Source organism: Dermacentor andersoni, chromosome 9 (genome assembly GCF_023375885.2).
Source record: "Dermacentor andersoni chromosome 9, qqDerAnde1_hic_scaffold, whole genome shotgun sequence".
In the NCBI taxonomy this organism is placed as follows: Eukaryota; Metazoa; Arthropoda; class Arachnida; order Ixodida; family Ixodidae; genus Dermacentor; species Dermacentor andersoni.
Window position 1 is genome coordinate 65,851,687 of NC_092822.1, and position 10,891 is coordinate 65,862,577.

The 10,891-nt window shown below is 52.2% G+C and overlaps 1 protein-coding gene across 1 annotated transcript; it reads left to right on the forward strand.

The window, feature by feature from the left end:
- The first annotated feature begins 460 nt into the window (after positions 1–460).
- On the forward strand, positions 461–9,208 carry LOC129384182 (uncharacterized). Its single transcript, XM_055069399.1, has 3 exons — positions 461–583; positions 6,698–8,002; positions 9,013–9,208. The coding sequence occupies exons 1-3, from the start codon at positions 461–463 to the stop codon at positions 9,034–9,036; spliced, it is 1,452 nt and encodes a 483-aa protein (XP_054925374.1). The 3' UTR covers positions 9,037–9,208.
- Positions 9,209–10,891: the final 1,683 nt, after the last annotated feature.

The following is a 10,891-nucleotide window of genomic DNA, read 5'->3' on the forward strand; positions in this document are numbered from 1 at the left end:
TGGTTCGGCGCATTACATAGCCCGTAACAATATCGGCACGCCTCCTCATGCTACCAATAAACAGATATGCGATGATTGGCTTTCGTGAACGAATAAGGTAAGCCTATAGCCCGTAACAATGTCGGCACCGTCAGGTCCAATCACTTCTCTGGAAAGCGCTGGTTCGGCGCATACATCCCTCCTCATGCTGATAGACGTGCTGACACCGATTCACACCATCAATAAACGGATACGCGATGATAGGCTTTGGTGGACATAAAGAGGTAACCTTATAGTCTGTTACAATTTAAGCACTGCCAGTTCCAATCACTTGTCTGAAAAAAAAATTCGGCGTCGGCGTCGGCGGAGTTGTCCGTGAACGAAAATTTCCATATTGTATAGGTATATCTATATACCACGCCTTGCTATATGAGAAGCAGTATTCTGTTCAGCTAACCTGGCCCAAGTATGCAGGCTAAACATGGGCAGGGGGACATACCAGTACATCAAAGACTTCCTGACGGAACGGACCACCGAAATCTGCGCGGGAGACCTGCAGCTCGAAAAGAAGAAGCTGGACAGCGTCGGAACTCAGCAGGGCTCGGTGATCTCCCCGCTACTCTTCAACCTCGTGATGATCGGGGTGGCCAACCGGCTAGAAAGAGTAGCGGGAGTCCGGCACACTATCTACACCGACGTTACGCTATGTGCACCGGGAGGAAGCGACGGACACATCGAGACAATGCTGCAAGAGGCGGTCAACGCCATCGAGGAGCAGCTGGACGGGTCTGGACTCGTTTGCTCTCCGGCCAAGTCAGAACTGCTGGTGATTACACCGAAAGGAGCGGGCAGGAAAAGAAAGAATATGGAAGTCAAGTATGAGCGTCCCAAGATCACGGTCAAGACGGCGGGAGGACAATACCGGAGGTCGAGAAGATTTGAGTGCTCGGGCTGCTCATCCAGCGAAACCGAGTCAACGGTGAAACAGTCAACAAGCTCGCGGGCAAAGCGGCTGCGACAATGAGACTCATCAAGAGGGTGTCAAACATAAGAGCGGGGATGAAGGAGGAGAGCCTGACTAGGCTCGTTCAACCCTTCGTAGTTAGCCACATAACGTTCGTGGCCGCCTTCCAGAACTGGAGGCCAAGCGAACGTAACAAGATAGGCGCCACCATACGCAAGGCGTATAAGGCTGCGCTTGGTCTCCTCGGGAGCACGAGCACCGAAAAATTCATGGCGCTGGGAGTCCACAGCACGCTGCACGAAATAGCCGAAGCACAGAGAACGGCGCAACTCGAGCGTCTCTCTGAAACGAGAACCGGAAGACAGATACTGCGGGACCTTGGCCTCGAGCCGAGGGAAGGCAAGCAGCAGAAAGACGTACCTATACCGGACAGCATCAACAGAAAGCTCAGGGTCTGCCTGATCCCGAGGAACGTGAACCCCGAGCACAACAAGGAGCGGAGGTTGGCGAGGGCCAGGGCTCTCGTAGACCTCCACGCCAGAGAAGAAGGCGCCGTCTACGTGTACGCGGCGGAGTATCGAGGGAGCAGCGACGCATACGCGGCGGTGGTTGTCGGGGCATCGATGGGTGCAACGAAGACCGCGGCGAGCGTCCGAACTCGAGAAGCTCACCAGGCGGAGGAGGTGGCCACCGCCTTGGCCATCTCCGACCCCGGATGCACTACAGTGTTGTGTGACTCTAGAACGGCAGTGAAGAACTACGCCAAGGGTAGGGTATGTAGTGAGGCCGCGCGCATACTGCGCAAGGCCGAAGACATCGGACGCAAAAGTGCTGTGGTGATCAAGTGGTTACCGGCCCACATGGGCAGTGACGTGTCGGAACGCGGGAACGTGAACCACAACGAGACGGCCAACTCGGCCGCGCGAGGACTAACCAGCCGCGCAGCTGCAAGCACGGCCGATTCGGAGTGTTAGTCGCGTGCAGTGCCAAGGATAAGATGACCACCTTCAACGGAATTGTGAAATGGTACAGACTGAACAGACAGACTATGCCGCCACCTCACCCGGGGCGTACCCGGAAGGAGGCAGTGTTATACTGACAGTTACAGACGGGGTCCCTGCTCACCCCGGTGCTAGCTAAGCACGTGTGTCCGAGCGTGTACGCGAGTGACGTGTGTAGACTGTGCGCAAAGGAGAGAGCCACCGCGGCTCACATCCTTTGGGACTGTAGCGTAAATCCGCGAGAAGCCAGCGAGAAGACGACGATCCCGCCGCAGCTTGAGGCTGCAACGAGGAGCTGTGATCAAGAAACACAACTCAAGGCCGTCCAGCAGGTCTCGGCAGCTCTAGAGAGGCAGCGACCGAGCGAAACCGAGGAGAAAGGGGCCAGCACCCCCGGGAAGGGGGCGGCGTCCCTCTCGGACCCGAGGAAGTAGCGAGGGACCAAGACCTCGAGGAGCACAACGCACGAGACTGACGTAGTGGCCGCGTTGCGGTAAAAGCTTGTCCTTCCTGAGTGGAGGGAGCCTAACCGATTCTACAGGAATTTTTCAATAAAGTTGTTCTCTCTCTCTCTCTCTCTCTATTCTGTTCGCAAAAGAAAGTTGCGACAGAACCCATCTCGTGATGACTGTGGACGGTAATGCGTTAGCATCGAATCAATATAACGACGCAACGTATTGCCACTGCCGAAACAAGTTATATGTATGAGGCGTGTACTGACCCGGGGCTCTGCTTCCGCGCTTCCCTAAGGATACTCCGCGGCACCTACCGCTGCCGCCACAAAGCCTGCGCATGGCATCTGAAATGCACTGCGCGTCGGTGCTCGCGAACGCCGAAGAACGTGTTATGCGGCAACTGGGCTCCTCTCGCGCGCTTCTTTCTGGACACGCTGCGCCATCTAACGGCACTGTCTAGAAGTGCGCGTGTGGCCTCCGAGACCAGATGCGAGACGCGCCGGCCCCCTGCGAACGCTGGGAATCGTTCCCACGCTTTCCGCACACTCCGTGGCACATACTCAGTGACTCAAGTTCAGTGGCACTAGATGGCGAGAGGTTCATTGACGAGCAGTACATACCCAGTGCATTGATGGCGCAGCCTGCTAATGCGTCGGGTTGCTATCCTCGAGGAACCTTTGTTACGTGGGATCTAATCCGCTCAGCATCGCAGAAACTTCAAGGATATTTCTCGTCATTGTATAGCGGCACATTTCCACTCGCACGTACCTAGGCAAACTGGGGTCAATATATTCATTGAGGCGATGTACACGCCTACTGGCACCTACGCAGTGAGCCAAGTTGGCATCGAAAAGGTTTATTAAGGACCAGCACAGGCCGACAGGCACATACCCAGTGCTCCAAGTCGATGTCGAAGAGAGAGAGAGAGAGAAAGCAAGTAAAGGAAAGGCAGGGAGGTCAACCAGAAGAGCATCCGGTTTGCTACCCTACACTGGGAGTGGGGGAAAGGGGAATAGGGAGAGGAAAGGGGGAGAAAGTGAGCACTGAGTGCGTGTGGGTGGGACACCATGCACAGGGACACTATAAACGGTCTCTTAAGCCGCTGCACTTCAAGTATTGCACAAATGCACGATTCGCTTTTCGTGCCAGTGACGGGTGTGGCCCCGGTCCGAGTATCTTTGACTCGGTGAATGGTCTTAAGTCCAGTCGGTGTAAAGTTTCCCGCAGAGAAAGGCGTTGTACATCGTAGCGGGGGCAGGCACACAATAGGTGCTCGATGGTCTCCTCGCACGCACAGGAATCGCACATCGGGCTCTCGGCCATTCCCAAACGATGGGAGTATGAGTTCGTGAACGCTACTCCCAGCCACAAGCGGTACAGCAAGGTTGCTTCGCCGCGGGAAAGGCTAGATGGCGGTTGTAGCCGCAGCGATGTCGAAGAGTTTCTTCGAACAGTGGTACCTACCGAGACCCGCATCTACAGTTGCCCATGTCGGTGTGAAAGGGGTTCGTCGAAGAGCGGCGCGCATGTACAAACTGGCACATACTCAGCGACACAAGTTTGTCCCAATGGTTTGGTTTCGAGCCTTGTTACCTGAGCGCAGCAGCCCGATGCGCTAACCATTCGATCACGGACCACCCAGTGACCAAGGTAGGCGGGAAAACGGTTAGATACAAACATCCAAACATGCAAAGATACCGTGACTTTATTGGGACCAGTGATGCCAAATCTAGATATTTATCCCTAGACCTAGAGCTTTTCACACCAATTTAGGGATTTAGCGTCCTTGTGGATCTATCTAGGGATATATAAAACATATTCACGGCAATTTCGAACGAGAAATTCGTACACGTTAGATCATATTTTGTAATTGTACATTTCTATTCTCTCTATTTCGCCCTTCTTGGTTAGCTGAGACGCTATCATGATCATCGGCATCAGCCACTTGGCGCGATGGATATGATAAGAAATCACGGTGGGATCGTTACAAAATGCGGCCGCTGCAATTGGACAAATGAAAATGGCAGCTGAACTGGAGGCGAAAATAGGGTGACGGACTCCAATAATGATTCTGTATTTTGTCAAACATTGTTGTTCACGGTATTCTACATGTATATTTTTGACCCGCCGTAAGAATCAAAACTAATTTTATACGATAGTGTGAGTACAGTGTGAGTACGGTGAGAATAGTGTGAGTACAGTGGAATGCAAGCCGTATATATAGCCTGATCGAAGATTTTTGAGTAGAGTTAAAGTGTTTTGTCATTAAATTAGTGCGATAATGTGGCTGGTTAGAGGCGCACTGCACCGGTGTAGTTCACTGCTCAGGAAGAAAATGAATAAACATCCGGCGTACGTAGATTTCATCATTGACGATGGTGCATCAGAAGATTCTGTAAATGTTGAGTGGATGCCACTCCTTTTCGCCGGTCTTTACATCAAAGGATCACTGACATGTGCTAACGCATGTCCTCTCAAGAAATTACAGCTACTAAATAAACGACCGCCATGCACTTGAGACACGTGAGCAAAAAGCATCGATAGAAAGCTGGACAAATTTGAATTGATTCGTACTGACTTTTGCAGCCTGAGAAGAGTTGAGTTACAGATGATTGTCACGCGCTTCGACTACAAATACGTAGCACTGCCTTCATTATCTGTCAGCTTGTATGATTGCGACAAATAAAAAATGTCAGGCCCCTCGTTATCCCCATTCTTCTCGCTTCTAGCCCGTGCTTTGAGTTTTACAGCCTTTGTCCTTGTTTTTCACGCTGTGTGTACCGTCATTGTTAAGCGCGACAATAAAAGCTGTCTGTGAACTCGTTAAAAATAGCCCTAAATATACACAGCTAGATATTTTTTCAAGGGAACTAGGGCTTTTTGCAGGGTTATTCTAGGGATATCTTGGCGTAGGGATACCATGTAATCACTGATTGGGATGCCAGAGCGAGCGCTGTAATTCGCCTTCTGCCAAATTCTTACTCCACCTCTGCAAACGACGCCGCCAGGCTCTGGATTCTTCTCCCAATGTCACATGATCAACTATAAACACACAAAATGCGCGCGCGCGCGCGCGTGCGGATCATCTGGCCCCCCGACTGGCGAAGCGAACCGCAACACACATCCGTTCCCCCCTGCGCGGGGCGTACATACATACATCCGCGGCCTCAACGTCACGCACGTTTTATCAGCCGCGAGAGAGCTCGGTCGTCGGCAGTGGTTTCCGTTTCCGTGGCGGCGCCTTCCTTGGAAGATACGACGACGGCAGCGCGGGGTGGGCGGCCGTTCGGAGGAGGTCCTCTGGCTTTCTCGGTATATCGCTGCTCGCGGCCTTCGATGCCCGACCAATGCAGGCGCGTTCGCTCCCGACTCCGTCTCGGGCTTGCTTCGTTTTGCGACGAGCTTCGAAGGGACGCCGCAACACTGTCCGCCACGATATCTGCGCGTCGTCTTCCGTGACCCACCACGTGAGAGGGGTTCTCGCATTTTTTGTTTCCCCCCCGTTTCGCCGGACTCGTGCAGAGCGTCTCCTGCCCGAACGCATCAAGGCGACCGACGGGCGTTTGCCAGTCTGCCGCTTTTTGTGTGTGTGTGTGTTAGGGTATCGCTCGCTGTTCGTCGTCGAGGATCTCGAGTCAACTGACTTGAGCTAGTACGTACACTCGCGTTCATACCTAGAGCGCCCGTGACGTTGGTCTATTACGTCAGCCTGCAGGCGTCGTGCAGCTTTCAGTTGCGCAGTATGTTTTCGTCGATCTCCAAGTGCCTTGTGTCGAATGTCTGAGGGAGGACGCTCGTGTTGACATCTAGAGTACCCGCGTTTTTATGCTGTTCCGTCAAGTTGCAAGCATTTCCCAATTTTTTTTTTTTTAGTTGCGCAGTGTATTTTCGTCAATCTCCGCGTCACCTAGTGCCTTGCGTCAACTGACTGAGGGTAGGACGCTCGCGTTGACGTCGAGGAGGCCTGTGTCGTTGTGACATTACCTCAGCTGTAAGCATTTTGAAGTCTTTGGTTGCGCAGTATACTTGAGTGAATCACCGTATTGCAGTTTTTAGGCGTCGATCCGTCATCCTATGGTGGAAAAAAAAGTGAGATCAATTTAGAACAGAGTAAACACTGTAGAATCAGTTGCTCCAAACAAGGCTCGTACGAGGAAGCTCCTTGCAACATAGTTATAGGACAACCGAACCTTTCTTCTACAGTGGGGTGATTTGTGGTATAGGAGCTTCATTTTAGCGCATAATGCATTGGTGATTAAAGTGACGCTGAACTCCAGCTGAAGAAAGTACGGTAGCAGAGAGGTGTGCGCTTAGCTAGCTTCGTCACGTTCGTCGAATCAGCCCCTGCATTATTTCTTCCGTCGCCACGCCGTACCCGCGGCAACGCCAAGCTCTCCGAAGGACAAGCTTTCTTCTCCGGTTGTCTGACGACGGCTAAGCTGGACGACGCAGCCCACAAGCAACAGGGGCGCCGACGCAAGAAGATTCTGTCCTCAGAGCCATTAGCCACTGGCTTCTCTGATCCGCCTCTGCCTAGCGGCGCGCGCGATGCGCGAAGCTCAACAAACGCATCAAGAGCACCGGGGTTTGACGACAAGGAGGGACCCCGCTTTAATCACGCGGCGACGGAATCTCCGAGACTACAGCGCCACGGTCATCGACACGAGGGAACCGAGCTTGCTGGGGACGACGGACGGCGCCGTAGCAGCTGCTCGCTAACTTCAACGACGCCTCCGGAATCGCCTGTCCGTCCGCCGAGGAAGCAGTCCTGTCCGGGAGAGAAGAAACGGCGCCGGAGACAATCGTCTCGGCGCGGGTCAGTGCGCCGCAGCCAAAGGAGGCCCAAATCAGCGTCCGACGCAAGAGGCGACGAGCCAGAACCGACAGCCGGAGCGCGAAAGTCGGTAGCGTCGGTCCAGCAGGTCAGTCGGACTCTGCAGCTGCCACAAGAACTGCGGAGCCAACCGCCATGCTGCTCCCATGCAGTGAGCGCTGGACTTCCGGTGCCCGAAGCGGCACTACCACACAGTGAACTGAACCGAGAGAACGAAGAGGCGACGGCGCCTACAGCGCCTAGGTGTAAGAAGAGTTCTCGCAGAACCAGGAGGTCTTCATCTCGTCAGCAGAAGACAGCTGAAGTTGGAACGACTAGCTTGACCGGTGACGCCGGCACGCCTGTCGCTCAAGAGCCCCCTGCGACGCAATCGAAGGGGTCAGGGTCTCGACACTGGAAGGATATTCCAGAAGGTGAAAACGAAAGGCGTTGCCAAAGGACTCTCTCTCTGCGCCGTCCGGTAGACGCTTTTCTGAGTGCAAGTCTTTCGACGTCGGGTACCGGCTCGGGTTCGAACGAGAGCGCGGGCCATCGGCGGCGTCTGTCACTACGATACCCGGCGGGTGCTGTGTCCTGCGCTCTGAGACTCGTCACCGACGTGGCCGCCATGTTGGCCTGCGAGCATCGGCTGCGACCGCGGCCTTTCCTGGGAGTCCTTCCGCGAAACTGCACCAGTTACAGCCGTGACAAGGCGTGCAGCGCCATCTTGGACGACGCGAACCCGGGATCGCGACCAGCATCAGTACCAGCACCGGGAAGATGCAGAGCGGTGAGTTTCTTGCGGTTTCTCGCTTTATATTTTTACTGCTTATGGTACTTTTCGGGCGACTATAGAGCGAAGGAGTTCGCCTCGGATGTGACTGTGATACAAGTTGTTTCTAAGATGATGTCCGTGTGGTATAGAGTCATGTTTCTATTGTAACAAAAGTGGCGTGCTCCACTGGAACAGTTATACGTTTATCGTTTACTACCCATTCTAGTAAAAAGATTCAAGACAGAAAAGAAAGCAGGATGAGCGGCGAAAACGCAATACTCCAGTGAGCGTCAGTGATGCGTCTTGCGTCCAGTACAGTCTACTACGTATCGTATATAGCAAATGTGCAGTAAACTTGTTCTATAGTAAATGCATTGCAGGAATGACTGCGCACAAGGACACTGACGGAGTGCGCCCGCCACTGTCCCCCCCCCCCCCCCTTTTTTTTTTTCGTGTTAGGGGCGATATCATTTCTAGAGGTGTTCGTGACCGTGGAATAACAGGTTCACTGTATGCTCCTAAGTTAAATGGCGTGACGTTTATCTTCAACTTACCGTCATCCTTCTTCTCCTGTCCTTCCGAGTGAGGCTGGCCGCTACAGTGCGTGCGCTTCCGTTGTCTACCCCTTCATCGACGCAGATCTCGGACACCAGGGACGTCCTCCGCGTTTCTGCGTGAGTCACATGTATTTCCACGCGCTATTCATAGCCAGCACGAAATGAGGTTCATTTATATGAATGAGGACGTATCCTTCTTGGCACTCCAAGCGCGCGTACCGAATGTGTACACGCGCTGGCCTCTGTCGCACAGATCTCGGACAGTTCACAAACGCGCCTCGACTCATTCCCTCCTACCCGGTTGATGTAGCAGCCCTCCTCGACTGAAGTGAATGGCCACTGGTGTACTCACTGCCTTTCAGCACGACATACTTGATTTCAAGTGCGCCCATTAGTAATGCCATGCTTTTCAGTAACGAACCTCGGCGATTATTCTTCTCCCTGCATGCCTCGACCAACTAACCACAGATCCGGCCGCACCTTAGCCAGTAACAAACCAACACCGATCACAGCTGCGGATTCCGATTGGCCCGGCCTAGCTGGTCCAAGCCACGTCTCCAGAAGACCGAAGTCATCTCGCGGCACACGTCCAGCTGGCGCGAGAGCTGTGCCAAGAAAACGTCCCTGGACTATAGCATCCCCAGAAACCAATAAAGTTTTGTCGTTATCATCACTAAATAAATTTTGTAGGGGTGCTTCTCAAGCGACTGTTTATTACGAAAATCGGCCTGCAACGTCACCGAGCTTGTGAGAGTGACCACTTCAATACAGGGGCACTTGGCGAAGTGGAGTCGTGAATATCGTGAATACGAAGTCGACGAAAGGTGGCGGAATGTAAGCCAACCGGTGACGTCAGCGGGTAGGTCAAGTGTCTTTAATTTCCTTTTTTATTTGTCATCTGTACATGTTCTAAGAGCTACAGGAGGGTGTTCACATGGTGGTCGTGGAGGTTCATTGTTGTTTCTGCTAGGCATGTACCCAGGATTTTTTTGTGAGGGGAGTGGGGGGAAGGCAACCTCCAAGGTCTCTTTTCTATGCAAATGAGGGGGCGGATGTACTTTTACTAGTGGAAACATTAATAATTGCCACCGTTTGCTACAAAGGTGCGTAAACCCTCAAAAGTAAATGAAATAAGGCGTATCCTACATGTACGCCTCTAATACACACGTGTCCTTTACTTGGCAAACCAGGAAGCACATCTAATTGACTCGCGCAGGAAAGAAACTCAGGAATGACACAGCCACGAACGGGTAAACAAACGAAAGCGTAAAAATGAAGATTTCTAGTAGTATTTTGCTAATTAGCTCTGGAAGAATTATCGAGAAAGGTATATTTGCGAAACAGTCACAGTTCTTTTGTGTCCCTAGTTTACTGCTCTATCAAGTTAGGTGCCAAAACCGAGTCGTATTGTTATTTGGGAAGTTGCGCAATGAAGCGCCCCGCTTCATTACGCAACTTCCCAAATAACAATACGACTCGGTTTTGGCACCTAACTTGATAGAGCAGTAAACTAGGGCCAGTCCCGTACAAACGCGTAGAGCCCACGACGCTGCGGTTCTAGACGTACTGCGCCCTTGAGGAAGGTTAGAAAAACGTCCACATAAGTACGGCAGTGAAGTGGCTATGTCAGGCGGTTCGAATTATAACTGTAAAAGCGTCATTCAAAATACAGGGAACCGTTCTCCATTTCCGGCGGCGTTTTCTGTACTTCCTTTTTAAGCAAAAGGATTTTCAAGCATAAATATCTTCGCTAACAGTGGTTAAATTTGTTAACTCCTGCTTTTCCTTCCTGTTTGGCTGTCGCCTCGGCTCTCTCCCTTAGTAGATCGCTCAATTTTTTTAACTTCTTGCGACTATTTTCTCTCGTTGCCAATTTTGCACGAAAAGTGCTGCACAAATAGGAAAAAAATAAACAGGCGAGGTAACGGGGGACAATAATATTGCTTATGGGTTCAACGGTTATTGCACGGTTTGTATGAAAATTTGTAATCTTTTGGTATGGCTGTGAAACGTAGATCGTTGAAAAGATATCAGTGGGACCTTTCCGGCGGCAGCACCTTGAGATTTCGAAACTAACATCGAAATAATGAGAAAGGCGAAAACATTCCGCCGTTTTTAGCTGTGAGAATATCGAGCTGTTTCACGCCCTCAGTTCAGTGACTTTTCCCTTGACCCGATCTGCGATCGCTTCCACGCCTCAGCCATAAAAACACTGTAACAGCAGCCCAGTGTTGACCACCGAATAACTGTCAAGTCTCAAGATTGATTTGGCAGCGTTTTAGGAATATGGGTGAGGAGTGGTGGCGTGGGCGGGGGGGAGGGGAGTATGCCACTTAATTGCAGGGGG

Excerpts from the sequence above, each read along its gene's own strand:
- LOC129384182 (XM_055069399.1), top strand. The coding sequence starts at position 461 with ATGGGCAGGGGGACATACCAGTACATCAAAGACTTCCTGACGGAACGG. Across the intron at positions 584-6,697 it reads TCGGAACTCAGCAGGGCTCG|AGAGGTGTGCGCTTAGCTAG; the intron begins GTGATCTCCCCG and ends GTACGGTAGCAG. Across the intron at positions 8,003-9,012 it reads CACCGGGAAGATGCAGAGCG|ATCCGGCCGCACCTTAGCCA; the intron begins GTGAGTTTCTTG and ends AACTAACCACAG.